Consider the following 23,752-nt stretch of genomic DNA (forward strand, 5'->3'; position numbering starts at 1 on the left):
CACACAGGGTCAAACCGGTTAATCTGTCCAATGTGACCGTTTTCCTTGAGGATTTCCTCCCATGCTCCTGTTTAGAAATGACTGCTTGCTGTGCCAGGTGTGCCTCCTGGGTTCTCCCTTCAGCATCATTTTGGAAATTCCCATTGCTTGTCTCCTGTGTTTATTTGCTTGTTTTGTGGATCCCATTCATTTACAGCACACCTTCCACTAGCTTGCTCGGAAAAAAAAAAAAGTACAAAGGAGGTAAATTTTGAGACCTTTAATGTTTGCAAATGTCTTTATTCTGCCTTTTTTGAAAAAAACAATTTGATAATTTGTCTAAGTATTCTAATATGAAAAAATTTTTTTTCTCAGAATTTGGAAAGAATTTCTCCATTGCCTTTTAGTTTATCACTGAGATTATTGCTAACCCCAATGCCATTCTGGTTTCTGTTGCATTGTCAGCAATCTGTTTATTTTTTCCTTTCTAGAATCCTTGGAATTTTTTTTCCTTTGTCCTTGCTGTTCTGCAGTTCAGTAATAACATACTGGGATACCAAATGGGTCTTACTTAGTTTAGAGACTCTTCAAGTCTGGAAAACTTCTTGTATTATTCTTTGGCAATGTCTTCCTATCTTACTTATTTATTTTTTATTTTTTTCACATGTTGGAATTGATTACTCATGTAATTTTTTACATATTTTTTCTTTTATGGTCTTTTTTTTTTTGTAGAAAATATCTTGACTTTATCTTCCAACTCTTTAATGTTTTCTTTCTTTCCCTTTTCTTTTCTTTTCTTTTTTTTCTTTTCTTTTCCTTTGTCTTGTCTTGTCCTGTCCTGTCCTGTCCTGTCCTGTCTGTCTTCTTTTTTCTCTTGAGACGGAGTCTGGCTCTGTTAGCCAGGCTGGAATGCAGTGGCACGATCTCGGCTCACTGCAACCTCCACCTCTCGGGTTCAAGCGATTCTCCTGCCTCAGCCTCCCAAGTAGCTAGGACTACAGGTGCGTGCGACCACGCGCAGCTAATTTTTGTATTTTTAGTAGAGACGGGCTTTCACCATGTTGGCCAGGATGGTTTCAATCTCCTGACCTCGTGATCCGCCAGCCTTGGCCTCCCAAAGTGCTGGGATTATAGATAGGCATGAGCCACTGCGCCCGGCGTGTTTTCTTTTATCTGTGCAAAGTTAACATAGCAGGCCTTAAGACTATTATCTTTAGAAAGGCGTGCTCCGAAGCTTGGCGATTGGCTGGTATCTGGGAGCTTGGATTTTGAAAGGGTTCCTACCGTTCCCTGATAAGAATAGCTCATTGTACTTAAAATGGTATGTGTAATGTGGTTTATGCTGAATGACTGTTTTCCTTCTGGGTGCCTGGAATTTGGTATGTTTTAGGCAGAGGATGCCCCTAGTGAAAACCCTGAGCACTAAGTATCTAATGAACTTACCTTGTAAGCAATATTTCACATGTGTTGTCACAACTCACTGTTAGAAGAATTTAGCATGTTCTGTGTGGTCCCACTGGGAGACAACACTTGGAAGCTTGCACTTGGTTTCTTCTGGACCTTGTCCCATTTTCAGCTTTTCATTTTGCTGATTTTGCTTTGTATTATTTTGCATAATAAATCATAGCTATGAATATGACTGTATGCTGAGTCCTGGTGAGCCCTTCTAAAGAACACTGAACCTGTGGATGATCTTGGGGATTCCCAACATACTGCACTGTATATTTAACATTCCCAGTGTTCTCTTTTATTCTTATGCTCTCTTAATTTTAATTTAATTTATTATTTTACTTTATATTTAATTTTATATTTTTAAGACGGAGTCTCACTGTGTCACCCAGGCTGGAGTGCAGTGGCATGATCACGGCACTCTGCATCCTCCACCTCCCTGGTTCAAGTGATTCTCCTGCCTCAACCTCCTGAGTAGCTAGGATTATAGGTGCCTGCCACCACACCTGGCTAATTTTTGTATTTTTGGTAGAGATGAAGTTTCACTATGTTGGCCAGGCTGGTCTCGAACCTCTGACCTCAGATGATCCACCTGCCTGGGCTTCCCAAAGTGCTGAGATTACAGGTGTGAGCAATTGCACCTGGCCTGCTCTCTATTTTAAAAATAGTATTCTTTAATTTTTTTTTTTTTTTTTTTAGGGGTGGGGTCTCGCTCTTTCGCCCCGGCTGGGGTGCAGTGGCGCAATCTCAGCTCACTGCAAGCTCCGCCTCACAGGATCACGCCATTCTCCTGCCTCAGCTTCCCAAGTAGCTGGGACTTTTTTTTTTTTTGTATTTTTAGTAGAGACAGGATTTCATCGTGTTAGCCAGGATGGTCTCAATCTCCTGACGTTGTGGTCCGCCCGCCTTGGCCTCCCAAAGTGCTGGGATCACAGGCAGCATTCTTTAAATTTTTAAGTATTTTTTAAGATACTAATAATTTACCTTTTTTTGAAGTTTTCTTCTCTTTCCTCATTATCTTTTTTCTCAAAATTAATTGTGTTTTCTTGGTTCTTTTTCTTTCATGTTAATAAGGTTTACTTATACCTGGTGATTCTGAGCTGTTTTCACTTTAAATATCGAAGTTTTGTTTGTTTGTTTTTTGAGATAGCGTCTCATTCTGTCACCCAAGCTAGAGTGCAGTGGCATGATCTCAGTTCACTGCAACCGCCATCTCCCGGGTTCAAGAAATTCTTGTGCCTCAGCCTCTCAAGTAGCTGGGATTACAGGCATGTGCCACCATGCATGGCTAAATTTTGTGTTTTTAGTAGAGACGAGGTTTCACCAGGTTGGCCAGGCTGGTCTCAAACTCCTGTCCTCAAGTGATTGGCCTGCCTTGGGCCTCTCAAAGTGTTGGGATTACAGCATGAGTCATTGCACCTGGCCTAGTCTTGGATCTTAAATGTTTTACACACACACGCACACATGCACACACGGTAACTGTGATGATGGATGTGTCGATTGTGGTAATCATTTCAGAATGTATACATTTATTAAATTATCATGTAGACCTTAAATTATAATTTTTGTCAATTATACCCGAAGCTGGAAAAAAATGCAGATCTACTCTTTTTTTTTTTTTCCCGAGATGGAGTCTCACTCTGTCACCCAGGCTGGAGTACAGTGGCGCGATCTCGGCTCACTGCAAGCTCCGCCTCCTGGGTTCACCCCATTCTCCTGCCTCAGCCTCCTGAGTAGCTAGGACTACAGGCGCCCACCACCATGCCCGGCTAATTTTTTGTATTTTTAATAGAGACAGGGTTTCACCGTGTTAGCCAGGATGGTCTCGATCTCCTGACCTCGTGATCCACCTGCCTCGGCCTCCCAAAGTGCTGGGATTACAGGCATGAGCCATCGTGCCTGGCCTCTACTCTTAAATGTGAGATAATTGGAAGCTAATGTGCATGGGGTAGGGTAAGTTGGTGGAGAACTAACTTTATTGTTGGAGGCTTTCTAAATGTGTGTCTTTTCTTTGAACATTAGTTTGTTCCAGAAAATATTGCGTGGTTGGTTGCCTGGGAAGATATATGTCTGATTATCGGACTTGGAAGCAAAATAAAGGAAAGAGGCTGCTGGTTTATGTTATAGAGATTTTCACTCGTTAAGGAACTAACGAAGTAAGGAAGTAGGGTTATTGTAGAAATACTATTTTACAGTTCAAGTTTGTAAAACACAGGTGAAGGTAATTGTTGATGGGTCTCTTCCTCTGAGATCACCAAACTATCTGTAGACTGATTGGTAGACTCGCAGAGACCACTTGTTCTTGGACAACAGTTAGAAGCATACTGCCCTAGGCAGTAAAAAGGTGGTTGTTGAGGGCAGCAAGAGGCGGTGCATTTTTCTTTCCTTAGCAAGCATGTACTAATTGCCTTTTAAAACTCCTGACCATAGGGGATAAAATGATTACAAGAAAGATACCTGCCCTGCTCCCATGGAATTTACATTGTAGCACAACAGTGGATATTAAACAACGTATCATCTGGTTATGTAATTACAGTAATAAGAATCATGTAGGGGAGGTCAAGGAAGCTTACTGCTGTGGGGTTCAGGATGGCATCTCTGAAAGTATGAATAAGGAAAGTGGTGGGAGAATAAAAGGAGAGTGGCAGAGACTCAGACTGAGAGATTAATTGGGATAATGACAATTGTGGGATTCAGTGAGGTATATAATGTGTTTAGTGCCTGGTACTTGTGCTCAGTAAGTGCTAATTAGTGATTGTTTATAGCAATATTGTTATCTTGGATGATCAAATAGAAGATCCCTAGCAAGTAATTTTATAAAGACAAAAATTTTGTGTCAACTCTATAATAAAACAATATATCCTTAGAATCAGTTTTCACTTAAAAATCCTTGTTTTATAGAAATTTTTGTGTTTCAAAAGTATAGCTAGGGCAAGTCCCGCTTCAAGGTGGATACTTGAAGGAGGTGAAATCACCTCATAAAGGTGTCTGCACTCCAATGTTCATTGCAGTGTTATTCCCAAGGTAGCCAAGATATGAAAACAGCCTAAATGTCTGTTGATGGCAAATTGATAAAGAAAATGTGTATGTGTGTGTTTATACAATGGAACGTTATTCAGCCTTTAAAAAGAAGGATATTCTGTCATTTGCCACAATATGGTTGGACCTTATGCTAAGTGAAATAGACCACACACAAAAAGAAAAATACTATATAATCTCACTTATATGTGGAATGTTTTTAAAAAGTCAGATATACAGAGATAGAGAATAAAACAGTGGTTAGGTTATATTGATAACAAAATAGCAGATATGTAGAATAAAGAAGTCTGGAGAGCTTAGGTATAACATGAAGACTATAGTTAATAAAATTGTATTAGGGATTTTTATTAAGTAATTTAACTGCTCATAACACACACACACACACACACACACACTAACTGATAGATATGTTTTCACTATAGTAACCACTTTATTGTCTATAGATATCCCATGATATCATCTTGTAAATCTCATATGCACAAATTTTTTTTTAAAGGTATTGTTGGGGCAGAGATCAGGCTTAACTTTATGGTTGTATCTGTAGTACCCAGCATAATGCCTGACACATAGAAGGTGTTCAGTCTTTTTTTTTTTTTTTAAGTATCTGAAATATTTACCAGAAATTCTATTCTCTCAGTTGAGAGACATCTAGGAAGGATATGTGATTTTAGATATTAATAAAAGAAATATTCTTCCTTTTTTTCTTACTACAGTGTTGGTATCGGTGTTGTTTCTTCAGGGACATTATTGATGGCCTTTTAGTTAGAATTTAAATGTTAATCCTTTCTGTAGCCAGCAGGGATCTGTTGGGATAAAGTCTTATTTTTCTTTTCTTGGGAGTAATTGGTGCTTTCTGACTCTCCAGCACTTAGACTTGCAGTATATTAGTTATCTATTGCTGCAAAACACATTACTTTAAAACTTAGCAGTTTAAAACAACAGACATTTATTATCCCACAGTTTCTATGGGTCAGGAAGGATAGGAGTACCTTAGCTGGATGCCTGTGGAGCAGAGTCTCTTGAGGTTGCAGTCAAGCCATTGGCTGGGGCTATATCATCTGAAAGCTTTACTGGGGCAGGAAATGATGTGCTTCCAAGTTCACTCCCCTGATTATTGGGAGAAGGACTTAATTCCGTGTCGTGTGGGCTTCTTCCTGGTTTATGTTTGTTACCTGGTGTCTAGAGCTGATGTACTGGGCACTTTCCCCCTAGCATGGTTATTTTCTTTGTTTTTTCTCTCATTTAGATGAAAACTTATGTGAATTTTAATGTAAACCCCACCCCCATTATGGTCTAAGGGGCCTTTTAGAAAATGAGTAGAATGTACACAGGGGCAAAAATTTTAGCCTGTGACCTTTTGAAGAATTTTCTAAGTGAAACTAGAAACAAATTAACCATTGTTCACAGAGTGCTTTGCTTAATGTTATGCCTTCTTTTGCTAAATCCTCTTGTTTCTTGAAATCTTATATCTTAAGTTGCTGATAGGTTGTTAATAGAGATGATAATTATATTTCTTTGTGCAGTTTAGCTTTACATTTCTTCCATTATACCCAAAGATTTCTATAATATAGCAAGAAATGTTTTTAAAAAGGGGTTTTCCCCAATTGTGTGAAAGTAATGTATCTAATTGAAGAGAAACTCATAAAAGTAAAAATTTTAAAAAATCATCTTATTCTTACCTCTCAAATACAATGACTTCATATTTTTAATTTGGCTGTAGGTTTTTTCCTCCTCATTCTAGGCATAATTATTTTCTTATGTGTGTTCCAGTATTACCTTTTTTGTGAAAAATGTGGTTACAAATGTGGTCTAATTTCATTTTGCACTTTAAAAATTATTAATGAGGCCGAGTGCAGTGGCTCATGCCTGTAATCCCAGCACTTTGGGAGGCTAAGGTGGGCGGATCACGAGGTCAGGATATCGAGACCATCCTGGCTAACATGGTGAAATGCGGTCTCTACTAAAAATACAAAAAATTAGCCAGGTGTGGTGGCGGGCGCCTGTAGTTCCAGCTACTTGGGAGGCTGAGGCAGGAGAATGTCGTGAACCTGGGAGGCGGAACTTGCAGTGAGCCAAGAGCACGCCACTGCACTCCAGCCTGGGCAACAGAGTGAGACTCCGTCTCAAAAAAAGAAAAATTATTAATGAGATGGTCATATTTTTATATATTTACCGATCACTTATCTTTGCATTGCCCCTTATTTCTTGAAGTTTTTCCAATAAATATTCTTATTAATAGACAAGACAACCTTATCTATTAGTTATGTAAACTTTTTGGTAGCTAATTGTATATTCTTTTACCTCCTGTTTGTTTATTAGCAGTGTCTTTTTGTTATAGAATTTATACATTTTCTTGTAGGCAAATATCATTGTTTTTATTATAGGTGCTGTGTGTTTGTCTTGCTTAGGAAAATCTTTCTCACTCCAGTATTATTAAATTATTCTTTAGTATTTGTCCTAATAGTTTTATGGCTTTGTTTTTTCTTAATCACACACACACACGCACGCACGCACGCACACACGCTCTTTGAGACAGGTCTCGTTCTGTCGCCCAAGCTGGAGTGCTGTGGTGCAATTACGGCTCACTGCAGCCTCAACCTCCCGGGCTCAAGATATCCTCCCACCTCAGCCTCCCAAGTAGCTGGGACTCCCGGTGCATACCACCACCCCCAGCCAATTTTTAAATGCTTTTTTTTTTTTTGTAGAAACAGGGTCTCACTTTTTTGCCCAGGCTGGTCCAAAACTCCTGGGCTCAAGTGATCCTCCTTCCTCAGCCTCCCCAAAGTGCTGGTTTTACAGGCATGAGCTACCACACCTGGCAGCGCCCATATATTTTAAAATTTGGTGTGAATTAGTCTTGTCTTTTTGATGTGGCATCATTGTGTTGACTAATCCATTCTTTACCATTGATTTGAAAAACCACCTTTATTATATTAAATTTCTGTGTAAATAGGAGTATCTTTTCTGTGACTGAAATTAATTTATACTTTTGTACAGGTTGTGTTATAAGAGCTTAACAGTATATTTCAGTACTTGGTCATGTCTCTTGTTCGTGTTTTTCTTTTTTTGCTTTGTTTTGTTTTTTGAGACGGAGTCTTGCTCTGTCGCCCAGGCTAGAGTACAGTGGCACGATCTCGGCTCACTGCAAGCTCCGCCTCCCGGGTTCACGCCATTCTCCTGCCTCAGCCTCTTGAGTAGCTGGGACTACAGGCACCCACCACCACGCCCGGCTAATTTTTTTTGTATTTTTAGTAGAGACGGGGTTTCACCGTATTAGTCGGGATAGTCTTGATCTCCTGACCTCGTGATCTGCCCTCCTCAGCCACCCAAAGTGCTGAGATTATAGACATGAGCTACCGCGCCTGGCCTTGTTCTTGTTTTTCAAAAATTTCTTAGATATTCTCACAAGTTTATTCTTCTAAATTAACTTCAGAATCAGCTTACCGTTTTAAATAAGCATCCCCCTTCTAAATCTATTATAACGCCTCACTACTTTCTCTTCTGTTCTTACTAGCTTAACTGAGCTACCATCCTCCCTTGAGTAAGACTGTTTTCTAACATGGAGCAACAAGAGGGTCCGTTTAAAAACATAAATCGGATTATGTCATTCCTTTGCTTAAATTCCTTCAGTGTCTTCTTCCCCTGTCTTTTGGTTATCTATTGCTGTATAATAAGCTACTCCAAAGCCTTGTAGCCTAAAAACAACCATTTTATTGTGCTCACAATTTTTGGGGTGGAGGAATTCATGACACGTTCAGCTGGGCAGTTCTTCTGTTCCATATGGTGTTGCTGACACTGGAGAATTCCTTCCATTATGGCTTCTTCAGTCACATGTCTGGCTCATCAGTGCTTCTTGGCCTCTCTCTCCAGAATGGTGTCCCATTCTTCAGAATCTTTGCGTGTGGCCTCAGCTTCTCACAGCATGCTGATCTCAGAGTAGTCCCATTTTTTACATGGCAGCTGACTTCTAGGAAGAGGGAAATGAAAACTGTCAGACCAATTAAGGGCTGTGGCCTGGAACTACACAGTGTGCCTTTCAGCCGTATTTTATTGGTCAGAATAGTCACTGGGACCTGCTAGATGAAAGGAGGTAGAAAAATAAATTTCTCTTCCTAATGAGGGAGTGGCAAAGTCTTATTTCAGGAAAGCAAGTGGGATGAGAGATACTTGACAGTTGGAAAATATAATCTGCGACATCATCAAATTCAAAATAAATTCAAAGTTCTTAAAATGGCCTATAAGGCTTTTCATGATCTGACTCCTGCTTCTTGAATTTCTGACCACATCCCCTAGATTTTCCTCTTTTGTTGCCTTTGGGTTAACCACATTGGCCCTCTTGGTAGGCTTTGAACATGGCACACCCAACATCGGATCCATTTTACTTGCAACTACTGCCGTGAATGTTCTTCTTTAGATCTTTGCATGGGTCTTCCCATTCTCATTCATTCATTCATTCATTCATTTATTTTGAGACAGAGTCTCACTCTGTTGCCCAGGCTGGAGTGCAGTGGTGTGATCTTGGCTCACTGCAACCTCTGTCTCCTGGTTTAAAGCAATTCTTCCACCTCAGCCTCCTGAGTAGCTGGGACTGCAAGCATGTACCACCATGCCTGGCTAAGTTTTGTATTTTTTGGTTTCACGAGGTTTCCCCATGTTGGCCAGGCTGGTCTCAAATTCCTGACCTCATGTGATCCGCCTGCCTCGGCTTCCCGAAGTGTTGGGTTTAGAGGTGTCAACCACTAATCCCATGGCTGGTCTTCCCTTTTTTTTTTTTTTTTTACTACTTTTAGGTCTCTGCTCAAATGTCACATCTTCAGAGAGCTTCCCCTGACCACCTCATCTGATAAATTCTTGGTTACTTAGAACTCCTTAATCTTGATTTTTTTTTTTTTCTCTGTCATAGGATTTGGTGCTGTTAGTAGGAGCCTGGGAGATCTGAGTACCACTTTTCTTCCTTCCCTGCCTGGCTTCTGAGCAAGTTGAGAAATGAGTAAAGGTGGAGGCCAAAATATATTTTAAAAATTCCTCTGACTAAAGGGAGATGAAGTAAAGGGAACAAAGTATCATGAAGATTCTCAGATGTCCAACATGGGACATCTGAGAGAACAGGTTCAACTGGGCAGTTCTTCTGTTCCATATGGTGTTGCTGACACTGGAGATTGTGGTATTATTTACTAAGACAGGAAACATAGTAGGAAGATTATGAATTAAGCTTTGGAAATGTTGAGTTTGAAGTGCCTACAAGTTATCCATGTGGAGAAACCAAATGGACATTTGGATAACACATCTGAAGCTCACAAGAGTTTACATTATAGATTCAGGTTTGGTAGTTGTTCTAGTTTTCTATTGCCGTGTAACAAACTACCACAAACAGTAGCCTAAAATTCACAAAATTACTATCTTACAGTTTCTGTGGGTCAGGAGTCAGGGCATTGCTTAGCTGGGTTCTCACCAGGCTGAAATCAAGGTTTTGGTTGGGGTCTCAATCTTATCTGAGGCTTGGGGTTCTCTTCCAGGCTCACTGGTTGTTGGCAGAAGGTTCAGGAATCTGGGGAGACAAGATTTTTGGGAGCACCAACCCAGATGTTTCCATTCCATGTGTCAGAATCTTGTTCTTTCCCAGCCGGGTCCCTGATCTGGGCGTAGGTGACCTGCTGCCTTTGGGAGTTCAACCTTTGAAGCTCCACACATATAGATTTAGATACCTAATCTATCTGTTTGTCCGTCTGTCAGTCCTTCCGTCCATCCATCCATCCATCCAACCTGTATATCTCTGAGATATAGAAGTATAGTAAATGAGTGATAATTAAGTGCTGGTTCTGGTCCTTAGGTCTCTCTGCCCTCTTGCTGCAGGAGAGGAGAGTCTCTGTTTTCAGAGGTTCTCTAGCTTTCAAACTTAGTCTTCAATTGGAAGTTAATCAGCTTTTTTGTTGTTATCTTTTTTTCTTTGAAATCAACAGCTGGGAGTGAGGAGCACTTGGCAAATGCAGTGCAGGCCCAACACCAGCTTTGGCCAACCCCCACTGGGAGCCTGGAGCGAGAATGGGAGCCTGGGGCAAGAATGGCTCTTCTGAGTTGCCCAGAATTGCGGTGGCTGAGGTGTCCAGGCCTTTATATTGCCATATCAATTAGTCCTTGGATGTGGGTTATCTTGGGAAGGGTATGACCTTGAACAGGGTTGTTGCCTGTAGGTGAGGCATTCCCTGAAGGGGCTGACTGATAGCACTCCCAGCATTTAAGGCAAGTCTTTTTTTGAAGGAGGAACTAACTGGGTAGCACCTCAGGGTCTACCATGATTTCTTTGTATCCACCAAATGGCCAATTTGTTTTTGTTTTTTATTATCATTATGCATTCATGGATTTAAGCATATATTTAGCAAACTTTCTGTTATGTGTATAGAAAAGGGCACAAATTGTAAATACACAGCTCAGTTAAATGTTCACAAAGTAAACACACCAGTGTAAACAGTATCCAGATCAAGAAATAAAACAATGCTGTGAATCTAGAAGTCCTCCTTGTGTTTCCTTTCAGTCACTGTCTTCCAGGGATCTATCCTGACTTCTGAAATCATGGGATGAATTTAGCATGGTTTTGAAATTTATGTAACATCATACAGTATATCTTGTTCTGACTTCTGTCAGTATTGTATTTGTGAAATTAAGCTCACAATTATAGTGTATTTTTTCATGGTATGACTATACCAGTTTTTATAAACCATTTATGCTATTGACATTTGGATTGTTCCAGTTGTTGGAAATTATAAAACATGCTGCTATAAAACATTGTTGTGCCTGTCTTTTGGTGAACATATATACATTTCTGTTGGGTATATATATCTAGTGAAATTGCTGAATGTGTGTGTGTGTGTTCACTTTTAACAGATAATGCCAATTTCAGCAGATAATGCCAGTTTCCAAGGTAAGTGCTGAGTTACCTACTAGTAGCTCACCAAGGTTTCCAGTTGCTGTAATGTGCTCCTGTTTGTAGAAGACACAGCCTTCCAGGGCTTATCACTGAGAACTGTATTTACTAAGGTCTCCACTAGCAGATTCTGAAATCTTTTAAAGTCGTCTTGAAGCTGCAAGGCTTTCAAATTCTGCTTTTCAGAAGTTTTTAGTTTAGCCTTTTTACACTCTTCCACTCATGGGGGCATTTGAGATTCCCTCACGTCTTCAGTTTTGCCAATCTAGCTCTCAGTGAACACCAGAATCTCTGATGGTTTCTTCTTCCAATAGAGATATATTGCCTGGGGAAAAAAGCCTTATTTCTCAATCTCTTTTCCTGACCAGAATCTGCAAATTCTGGGGAAAAGCAGCTGCAGAAGATCCCCTTATCTCATTATAGCTCACTCTTTTTGGAATCTTAGTGTTACTAATCCCTATTCCTTCAGTAGCTCTCTGAATTCTTCAAACAGATGATTTTTATATTTCATCTTTTGTTAGAAATTAAGTTTGTGGTGGGAGCTATTGTTTTGCAGTAAATTACTCTGTCCTACATGGAAACAGTAGTATGGATTTAAATATATTTAGTATGTTTCAGTAAATTGCTGTCCTTAACAATGTTCAAATTATTACACTTTTGGCCAGTGGGGACCTCTTTAAAATTCATTCCTAACCATTTTTGACTTGACTCTTATTAGTCAGTGCTGCTGTCTGGTATGACAAGATGTTCCAGGGTCATTATGTCCTTTGTGTGTGTGTGTGTGTGTATATGTGTGTGTTTTTACCTCCAGACATAGAAGCAGCCATTTCCTAAAGGAGTTCAGATTCCTTTTACTGGGAAATGGTAGTTCAGGATTATAACTGAGTGAGGATTACTATGGGATTGGTCATTAGTCATTACTATGGGATTGGTCATTGTTTCTAGGCATTTTCAGTCGACAGAAGTAGAAGTATATGTTTTAAAATACAAAATAAAATATCTTGACTTCATATAGATACTTCTATTTAAAATTCAAGACTACAGGTGCTTTACTTTACCATTACTTTTATTTCCCATGCTGAAAGTCGGGGGTTTTTAGAGACACTAGGAGTGATGGAATTAAAATACCACAGAATTATTTAGTTCCTTTCTTTATGATTATACCATTAAAGAATTAGATACAGATTTCAGTTCATTTGTTCATTTTTTATTTCTAGACTTCTTAAAATTTTAATTTTATGTTTATGTAAGTTACATAGTTCTAAAATGAAATCTACAAAAACAATATGTATTCCATATAGAATATGGATTCTATCCTTGTCACTTCTACTTTATTTCTTTTCATTTCCTAAAGGCAACCACTAACTTCTTTGAGCATTTCATTCTTCTGCTGTTTTGTTTTGTTTCTTAATATAAGAAACATATATTTCTATCTCCTCCCTCTTCTTAGATGAATGGAACATACTGTATATATTTTCTCCATCTTGTTTTTTTTTTTAACTTAAGATATATCCTGGAGATTATTCTATCGTTTAATGAATTTTGATTCATTTTTTGGTTTTACATTACATTTAATTTTATACATGCCTTTTATTTAAGTGTCACTGTGTTCATGCTCTTTGCTCTTTCAGCATATATAAATATATACGCATATATACACGTACACATACACACACACAGACACACACACACACACTTTTTGAGACAGAGTCTTGCTCTGTTGCCCAGGCTGGAGTGCAGTGGGGCTTAGCTCACTGCATTCTCTGCCCCCTGGGTTGAAGCAGTTATCATGCCTCAGCCTTCCAAGTAGCTGGGACTGTAGGTGTGCACCGGCTAATTTTTTTGTATTTTGGTAGAGATGGAGTTTCACGATGTTGGCCAGGCTGGTTTCAATTGTGTGCCTTGGCCTCGACGTATATTTTTGTATTTAGAAAGATTTATTCAGACCAGCATTCAGACTGTGTAATGATAAGGAATTTATTGTAGAAATTAGATTGTATACAGTTTTGAGGGGATTAAGTGAGGTGAGTATCTAGAATGGGGAATTGGAGGATCGGGGAGTCCACTAACCAGATCGTCCAAATCAATGACAATGGATAGATAAGTTGGAGGGGTTTGGGAAGTCTGAGAAGTTAAGTATATCCAGCCACTGAAGTGAGATTATGAAGGAGGAGCTTGAAGAGGGCACTGTGGGACGCTCTTGCCATGTAAGGTTTGTCTTACAAAGCCCTGTAGGTTTGCACCCAAGCATCTGGTGGTAGGTTTGGGCTAGTATTGGTCAGCAAAGTGACCACTGGTCCAAAGAAAGAGCTGGACGTAGAGTGAAAGAGAGTAAAAGCTGGAACTTTCTGGGTGCTCTGTATCTGTCTCTCATTGTATCTTAGTGTGAAAACCTTCAGAACAATAGCTGCTGCTTCACTTCCACATTTCAAACAAATTTTATACAGGTTGAGTATCCCTTATCTGAAATGCTTGGGACCAGAAGTGTTTTGGATTTCAGGTATTTTTGGGTTCTAGAATATTTGCATTTTACTCCTCATGATCATCCCTAATCTGAAATGAGCATTTCCCTTTGAGAGTCATGTTGTTGATCAACAAGTTTGGACTTTAGAGTGTTGTAGGTTTCAGATTTTTGGATTAGGGATAGACAGCCTGTACAAATTACCCTTTAGACCAACTCTAACCCAGAACCATACAGTGAATGGGATCTGGGAAAGTAGTTCCCAGCTTAACAGTTAACACACCACACACCACCAGAACAATTTGTGTTTTTGTTCTGGTGGTTACCATTGTATTAATACCTTTATATGGTATTCTAATTTCCTTCTCTTTTGGGGTGGAGGGGTATTATGTGTTGGTTTTTTACTCTGAGCAATAATGAAATGAACTAGAAACCTCCTTTTCTCATCTTTTTTCCTGGCATTTTACTCTCAGTTAATAACAAGACAAGAAACATAATCTGCTATTTATATGCTGTCACCACCCTCCCTCTCCTCAATTTTGATAATTGTATCTATATTATCAAGTACATAAAGCAGTCACCTAATATACTTTCTCCCTTATTACCACCATTCTCAGTTCTTTTAGAAAATACAGTGATGCTCCAGCTGGGCGCGGTGGCTCATGCCTGTAATCCCAGCACTTTGGGAGGCCGAGGCGGGTGGATTACCTGAGGTCAGGAGTTCAAGACCAGTCTGACCAACATGGTGAAACCCCGTCCCTACTAAAAATACAAAAAAGATAGCCAGGCATGGTGGTGCACACCTGTAATCCCAGCTACTAGGGAGGCTGAGGCAGGGGAATCACTTGAACCTGGGAAGCAGAGGTTGTGGTGAGCCGAGATTATGCCACTGCACTTCAGCCTGGGTGACAGAGCAAGGCTCTGTCTCCAAAAAAAAAAAAAAAAGAAAAAATACGATGATGCTCCACATAATGACATTTTGGTCAATGATGGACTGCATATGTAATGGGAGTCCCTTAGTATTATAATACGGTATCTTTACCTTTTCTGTGTTTAGATATACAAACACTATGTGTTAAAGTTGCCAAGAATATTCAAAACAGTAACATGCTGTACAGTTTTGTACCCTGTTACCATATAGCCTAGGGGTGTGGCAGGCTATACTATCTAGGTTTGTATAAGTACACTGTGATGTCACATGATAGTGGAATCATGTAAGGACACATTTCTCAGAACATACCCCATCATTAAGTGACACATGACTAAATATATTTATGATTCTTATTAATGTGGATGTCTCTCGAGGTATTTTGGTCATCTGAAGCATATGCCCTAGTATATCCTCCAGGAAAAGGAAAAGGGAACAAAATTTCCAGGGTTCTTGCAGTTTAGAACAGTTTGTCATTGCTATACAATTGTGTCTCAGTATCTGAGACATTGGTTCCAGGACCCCCCATGGACAGTGAAATCTGCAGATGCTCAAGTCCCTGATATGAAATGGTGTGGTATTTGCATATAGCCTGCACATATCTTTCTGTGTACTTTAAATCATCCCTTGATTACTTATAATACCTATTACAATGTAATACTATGTAAATAGTTGTTATTTATAATACCTAATTTTTTGATCTGCAGTTTCTTGGATGCGTAGATGGAGAACTCATGGATTCAGAGGGCTGACTGTATTTGAATTCATTTTGGCTATATATGAAATCCTTGGTTTATGTTTTCTTTAAATATCTTACATTTATTTACTTTATTGTTTTCTGACAAAATTTTGTCAAAGTCTGATGAGAGTCTAATATTTTTTTTGTATAAATAATTTCCTCTTCCTGTAAGTTCAAAAGATTTTTTTTTTCTTGTTCACAGAAGTTCAAAATATGTTCAGGTGTTGGTCATTCTGGCTCACTTTTTCCAGGTGTGTGGTATGCACATTAAAGATATGGCTTCAAGTTTTTAAAAATTTCGATAATAATTTCAGCAAAGTTTTCTTGAATTCTAGTTTCTACTATCCATTTTATTCCATTGGTTTGGTTTCTTTCTTTGGTGATTCCCGTTATATGTATGTTGGATCTTCTTTTTGTATCTTTTTTGTCACTTTATTGCAAATCCTTACTATCTCATATGTAATTACTTTTTTATATTACAACTTTCCTCCTTATTCCTCCTTTTTTTTTTCAACATTCGTTTACTCTTAAAGCATTATCTTCTGTGTTAATTCATTCTTGTGTATCTTCTGGTTAGTCTTCATTTCTGAAATGATTTATCTTCTAATTATTTCTTGAGTTCTGCCAACTTATTTCTATCTGTAATTCTTATTTGTGTTATTCCACATCTTTTGTATTTTTCTTAATTTCTCTTGGCTCACTTTGAAATAATCATTTACAGTTTTCATCTCTTGGTGGATATGTCTTTTTGGATATTGTAGGCCAGGATAGCTTTGTAGCTTTATGGCTCTAGAGCTTATTCTTTTTTTATTTTCATGAAATTAAAAAAAAAATGGTCTCATTCTTTCAGAACTCTCTTGTTCATCTTTCTGTTTTTCATCTTTATTTGGACCTTTTTCCTTTTCTCCCTTTACCTGTGTTTTTGGTTTGGAGTTTATTCTCAGCAGTTTCTTCTCAGTGTGGGCTAGAACTGTGCTGTCCAGTCAGATCTAATAATTACATGTGTGGCTACTTAAAGCTAAATTTAAATAAACTTTATTTAATAATAATTTAAATAAACTTTAAACTTTTGATTTCTCATCTATGCCAGCTAGGTTACAAGTGGTTAATAGCTACATGTGACGACTAGTGGCTATTATATTGGGCATTGCCCATACAGAGCAGTATCATTACCACAGCAAATTCTATTAGACAGTGATGGTTTTGAATGTGCTCCATTCTCTTCAGACTTTATCATAGGCCTTTTTCACTCATCTGCAAATTGCAGTAAGCATAACTACCCTCTGTTTTGGCTAATATTCCTAAATTGGGCTGCTGTGCTTTTTATTAAGGATGTAGTACATTGGGGAATCTCCTCTTGTCAGATCCATTAGACATTCTCCTTCCACCTGCTTTCTCTTGCATAGATGCTTATACCACACCAGTGTTTTTGTTTTTTGTTTTCTAGAGACAGGATCTCACTCCATTGGCCAGGTTGGAGTGCAGTGGCTAGATCACTGCAACTTTCTGGACTCAAGCAGTCCTCCTGCCTCAGCCTCTTGAGTAACTGGATTATAGGCACACACTACCAAGACTAGCTTTTTTTTTTTTTTTTTTTTTTTTTTTTTAAAGTAAAGATGAGGTCTCACTCTGTTGCCCAGGCTGATCTTAAACTCCTGGACTCAAGCAGTCCTCCTGCCTCAGCCTCAAAAAAGTGCTGGAATTATAGGCATGAGCCATTGCGCCTGTCCCCAACCAGTTTTGTAACTGTAAATGGTTTGTTTCTATTTGTTCACTTCTCTGGGTTTGGGAATGAGGGGCCTTGTCCCTTCATTTTCATGTAGATGTTCATCAGTTTGTGGTTTTACTAGAAGAATTCTAGTTTCTCTAATGTTTTTTTTTGAGACAGAGCCTCTGATGCTCAAGCTGGAGTGCAGTGGTGTGATCTCAGCTCACTGCAACCTCCACCTGCTGTTCAAGCCATTCTCGTGCCTCAGCCTCCCTAGTAGATGTATGCCACCATGCTTGGCTAATTTTTTGTATTTTTTAGTAGAGACAGGGTTGCACCATGTTGGCCAGGCTGGTCTTGAACTTTTGACCTCAAGTGATCTGCCTGCCTCGGCCCCCCAAAGTTCTGGGATTACAAATGTGAGCCTCTGCACCTGGCCGTTTCTCTGATTTTTACGGGATACTTAGGGAGATTCACAAGCTGCATTTTAGCTCCTGCTGTCTTCTGAAAGTCCTATTTTTGGCCCTTCCGGTTTTTTTCCTCCATAATCTTTATAATTAACATTACAAAGTTTTGTAGTTTCTGTTCTGCCCACTCCTTTACACTCTAAAAATGCCCCCCCCATTTCATTTAGTATTTTTTTTTTTTTTTTTTTTTTTGAGATGGAGTCTCGCTCTATCACCAGACTGGAGTGCAGTGGCGTGATCTCGGCTTACTGCAATCTCTGCCTCCTGGATTCAAGCAATTTGGCAGGCCTCAGCCTCCCAAATAGCTTGGATTACAGGTGCATGGCACTACACCCAGCTAATTTTTGTATTTTTAGTAGAGTCTGGGTTTCACCATGTTGGCCAGGATGGTCTCAATCTCCTGACCTCGTGATTTGCCTGCCTCAGCCTCCCAAAGTGCTAGGATTACAGGCCTGAGCCACTGTGCCCAGCCTGTTTAGTATTTCTTTACTATCAAGATAATCGTCCATTATTAACTGATTTAGCAAACTTGGGCATGCCCCTCGGTCTCTTTCCACCTTTAGTTGTACTATGTTAAAAATGAGAATGTTATATTCAGGTTTGTTTTTTTCACAGAGGAACATTGCTAGGTTTCTTTGTTAGCATTAGCAGGGTTTAATATTAACAGTAAGTATGTCTATGATGCTTTTGCTGTTTTTGAGCAGAGTAGAGATGAACTTCTAGACAGTGGAACTTAACTCATTCACAGAGAAATGTAAATGTGATCTTCTCATAGAATATTTTTTCTCATGGGATTTATCTACTTGTGTTCTTTTATCCCTTCAATTGTGTAGCTGAGGGTGCTTATCTTACTGAGTCAGTCTTACTGTGTTTTTTCCAGGTTTTATAGTTTGTTCTTGCTTCTGAACAATCAGCAGTTGTTTGCCATTATTGACTAGAGGTCTAGGACATATATTTTCTTGGTCTGTTTTTCTTTTAATGTCTGAGTTCAATGGATAAGGGAAACGGTTGTATGCATTTTATTGCAGACATTCTCTGAAATAATTTTTAGCCACAAGGAAATAGCTCTATTTCTGTGAGTCATCATTTCTTCTTATATAGTGCTGGGTGAAGAATTTAATTTTGTAGCTAGAGATTTAAGACTTCCAGAAAGAAAGCTGCAAAAGTGAAAGTTTCCAAATAATTTAAGATTTGCTATAATAAATGCTATCATATATTGGAGTTTGAAATTCAGATATAGTTATCTGTGTATCATATATTGGAGTTTGAAAATTGGAGTTTGAGGTGCAAATATAGGTATCTGTGGTTGATACAATTTTCCTAAAACATCATGATTTTCAATGGGAAGTAAGTTATTTATAGTCATTTTTAAGGATAAGCTCTTAACATGTTTTTTTTCTTTTTTTTTCAGCTTCCAATAAAAACAGGACAGCAGAACACACATACCAAAGTCAGTACTGAGCACAACAAGGAATGTCTAATCAATATTTCCAAATACAAGTTTTCTTTGGTTATAAGCGGCCTCACTACTATCTTAAAGAATGTTAACAATATGGTGAGTATTTGGGTTACTGTGTTTTGGGGAATTTGCTTTCTTTTGTTTTTGATTAAAAAGTTTAGAACAGTATATTTTGAAGTATGGAAAGGGATTTTCTGTGGACTTTGGATATAACCATTAATCTTATTTTGTTTACAAGCACAGAGAACCCTTTTTATTTTATTTGTTCAAATTTTTAATTAGCTGGGTTTTAGATTCAGTGAGCACAAGTAACTAACTTTCATTTTAATTTATTGTTTCCCTTAGAAACATCTCCTATTCTTTGTGACCATATTTCCTTTTCCAGTATTTTTCTTGAATTAGGATTTCATACAGCTTTTGTGTGATACACGAACTGACTACAGTAATCTATTACACATATTTTTCTTCAGCATCTTATTTCAATTTACATATGATTGTCTCAGCCCTAAGTAGATGATAGAATATGATCTCATAGTCCTAAAATGTGGATTGATTTTTTATTGAAGATATTACTGTGTTTTTTCTACCTTCTGTAACCTGTGACAGATTCTATAGTAGTTAGCCTGTTGTTGAAACAGTTTTTCTCAAATACCCGTTTCATCAAATAATTCCACTGTTAAAAGCTCATTTCTTTCTTCTTCCCATTTTCTAAAATCTATTGACGTTTCCTAGACTTCAGAGTACTCCAACTGTTCTCCCACTGTACCTTTGAACATACAACATCTTTTGTCTCTCAAGTGATCCCTTCCTCTCTCTAAATTCCTATTTAATGTCTCCATTCTAAGCTGTTCCAAACTAACATACTCAGTTCCTGGCAACTGATCTGGATTTTTCTTGATTAACTCTGAACTGTCTGCCAGTCTTTAGCATTTATTTATTTATGAATGAATGAATGAATAAATGAATGAATGACAGGGTCTCATTCTGTCACCCAGGCTGGAGTGCAGTGGCGCAATCTCGGCTCACCGTAACCTCCCCCTCCCTAGCTAAAGTGATTCTGCTGCCTCAGGCTCCCCAGTAGCTGGGATTACAGGCATGCGCCACCATGCTCGGCTAATTTTTTTGTATTTTTAGTAGAGACAAGGTTTCACCATTTTGGCCAGGCTGGTCTCAAACTCCTGACCTTAAGTGATCCGCCTGCCTCGACCTCCCAAAGTGCTGGGATTACAGGTGTGAGCCACCATGCCCAGCCTGCATTTATAATCCCAATTTGTATTTGTTTGTATTGAGTTGTGAAACAACTGGTTATAGGTTGTGAAGATCATTCCCCCTCCCTTTTTTTTGAGATGCTCCTTAGGTTTATTAGATAATGTTCTAGTATGACATTGAAAAGACATGAAGTTACCTTTTTGCCTTATTCCCATATTTTAAATACTTTTTCTCTTGTTCTGTTTTGTTTTTTAATTGATACACAGTAATTGTACATGTTTATGGGTACATTGATGTTTCAATACATATAATACATAGTGATCCCACTAGGGTAATTAACATATCCATCATCTCAACATTTATCATTTCTTTGTGTTGGAAATATTGAATATTCTCCTGTTATTTGAAACTATGTAATGTTAACTATAGGCCGGCGCAGTGGCTCACACCTGTAATCGCAGCACTTTGGGAGGCTGAGACGGGCGGTGAAACCCTGTCTCTACCAAAAAAAAAAAAACCTTAGCGGGGTGTGGCAGCATGTGCCCATAGTCCCAGCTACTCGGGAGGCTGAGGCAGGAGAATGGTGTGAACCTGGGAGGCGGAGCTTGCAGTGAGCCAAGATGCGCCACTGCACTCCACCCTGGGTGACAATGAGACTCCGTCTCAAAAAAAAAAAAAACTTAACTATATAATGTTCATGTAGTCATTCTACAGTAGTATAGAACACTAAGTCTTATTCTTCCTATAAATCTGTATTTCTGTATCCTTTAACAAATCTCTACCCACCCCGATTCCCCCTATCCTACCCTTCCTCCCTCTAGTGTCCTGTCTTCTACTTTTTACTCTTTTTAGCTTCCACATATGAGTGAGAGCGTGTGGTGTTTAACTTTTTGTTCACATCATCCTTGGTGTGTTTCCTTTTAAGAAAGTTGCTTACACAATACTCTAAACGTACAAAACTAATAAACTGGAGGTGTAGAAAATTGTTTACCTTCTTTATGGAAAAAATTAGTATTTTCCCCCCAAAAGTAGGACTATTTATAAATATATAAAGAGATTTACCTAAAGACATTTAATATTTTTTTTAGCTCCTCTGTTGCAGTGTGTGGGGCACAGTTTAGTATTTGCACATATGAATATATGGCTGTGTTCCCAGTTAGATTGAAATATTTTAATATTTGGGACCCTTTTTTCAAAACAAAACAGCATTGTTATATTGGCTTTCATTTAGTGCTTATTAAATAAGTTTTCAAAACCGTAGTCTCTTGTTAATACATACGTAGTATTCATTTTGAGGATAGTGAGTACTTAAAATTCACTATGGTGCTGTAGCATTTTTTTGCTATGAAAATTAAGACTTTGATTATTTCTTGGCATAAAAGTGTAGTTAAATCCCCAATTCAAGATTCTGGTACAGATCTATATGTGTGTCTAAATCCTACGTATTTTTAAAACATGAACCAAAACAGCATCTTTTACTGTTACAAGGTTAATGGCAAACTCTTAATAAATGCCATTTCTGTTTGCCTGAGAATTTAGTTTTTATGAGGATTAGGATAAAATCAGAAATAATAAATTTAAGTATAGTATAATCTGGGAGATAAAATAGAAGATTATTGTTGATCTTTTAGTCTTTCACTTTTCAGTTGTGTGTTGATTGGTAGCAGAGAGTGAAACTAACTTTTACGTTCTGAATATCTTTTCTGTTAGAGAATATTTGGAGAAGCTGCTGAAAAAAATTTATATCTCTCTCAGTTGATTATTTTGGATACACTGGAAAAATGTCTTGCTGGGGTAAGTAAATTGATCTTAAGTAGGCAGGCTTTGTGAATTCAATCTTGAGAATGATCTTATGTACCAAAGTACAGATGTGGATCAAGAGGACAGTCATACGGACTTTTGTCTAAGACATATAAATACGAGTTTTGTTAATAATAGCTGACCTGGTGACAATTTTTCGTGAGAAAATTCTCTCATCTTTTGTAAATTAAACAGATGTTAAGTTTACTTATAAAATGTTATGTTTCAGCCACGTATCTGTCTCTCAGGTTTTTAGAAAATATTTATGAAGAGATCACTATTTAATTTGACGGATCTCTCAGAGAGTTGTTGGAGAATGTGATTCAGAAGACCAAGAGTAATCTTGTATTTCCTCCTATATGAATATGATTTTGATATTCTACTTTTCAAATTTATGTAAATGAGAACTTAAAAATTAAACCTATTAAGGATAGATACTACCTTGAGAACACTTGTTTTATGTAGACACACACACATGTGATAGGTATGTGGAGGAGAGTACCAAACAATTATTTCTCTGGTTTCCTGTAAGTTGTTACCACAGTGTATTTCAACCATTAATTAATTTGAACTTTTTCAAGACTATTTCTATTGTGTAAAGAAAGTATTTCTATATGTCAGTATCCTTAATTCTTCCTGGAACATGGTGAGAGTTTATATAAATATATAAATTGAATACCTCCATTTTAATGATCTGCCTAGTCCATGTGTATTGAAATTAACTCATTTCTTATGTTCTCTCTTCCTTTGGCTCAGAATTCAGAATTTTGTTTTTATTCAGAATTGCTTCCCTGTTCCACATATGTTGCAGTTCGCTATAGTAAAACTAGTTGAAAGAGACCTTAATATATGAGGACTGATAGTGTGGTTGAGAAGTGTTGGTGGAAGCACTGGGATAGGGAATTGAAAAAAAAAAATTATATTGACACAATTGTGTATCCTTAGGGAAGGCTATAAGCCAAAAAATCTAAGCAAAATATATATGTATACACAGACATTATATATATATACACACTACATGTTGTGTATATATAAATATATATGTGTATATATAGTATATATAGACATTTCCAGTATATGTATAAATATATATATAGTGTGTGTATATATATATTTTTTGAGACAGAGTCTCACTCTGTGGCACAGGCTGAAGTACAGTGGCACTTTCTTGGCTCACTGCAACCTCCACTTCCTAGGTTCAAGCTATTCTCATGCCTCAGAGTCCCGAGTAGCTGGGATTACAGGCATGCACCACCATGCCCAGCTGATTTTTTTGTATTTTCGGTAGCCGTGGGGTTTCCACTATGTTGGTCAGGCTAGTTTGTCTCCTATCCTCAAGTGATCTGCCCACTTTGGCCTCCCAAAGTCCTGGGATTACAGATGTGAACTACTGTGCCTGCCCTAAGCATAATATTTTAAATTTTCTTATTGACCCTTGACCATATTCCAAAATTATGGAGACAGTGTTTGTAAGTTTTCTACTTAAAATCGAAGGTGAGCTAGTTGTTTTAGCATGGTATTTTCTGTTAACTTGTGATATGCTATTGTTCGTGTAAAATGGAGTGAAAGAGATAAAGAGCTGTTACATAGAA

The 23,752-nt window shown here is 38.1% G+C and overlaps 1 protein-coding gene across 2 annotated transcripts in view; it reads left to right on the forward strand.

The window, feature by feature from the left end:
• NF1 (neurofibromin 1) overlaps positions 1–23,752 on the forward strand; it is a 292,160-nt gene that overhangs the window by 48,177 nt on the left and 220,231 nt on the right. For both annotated transcript variants that reach the window (XM_025363565.1, XM_025363566.1), the window contains exons 2-3: positions 19,104–19,247; positions 22,071–22,154. In XM_025363565.1, the coding sequence (XP_025219350.1) occupies positions 19,104–19,247; positions 22,071–22,154 (228 nt within the window). The remainder of the gene's footprint in view (positions 1–19,103; positions 19,248–22,070; positions 22,155–23,752) is intronic.

Source organism: Theropithecus gelada, chromosome 16 (assembly GCF_003255815.1).
Source record: "Theropithecus gelada isolate Dixy chromosome 16, Tgel_1.0, whole genome shotgun sequence".
Classification (NCBI taxonomy): domain Eukaryota; kingdom Metazoa; phylum Chordata; class Mammalia; order Primates; family Cercopithecidae; genus Theropithecus; species Theropithecus gelada.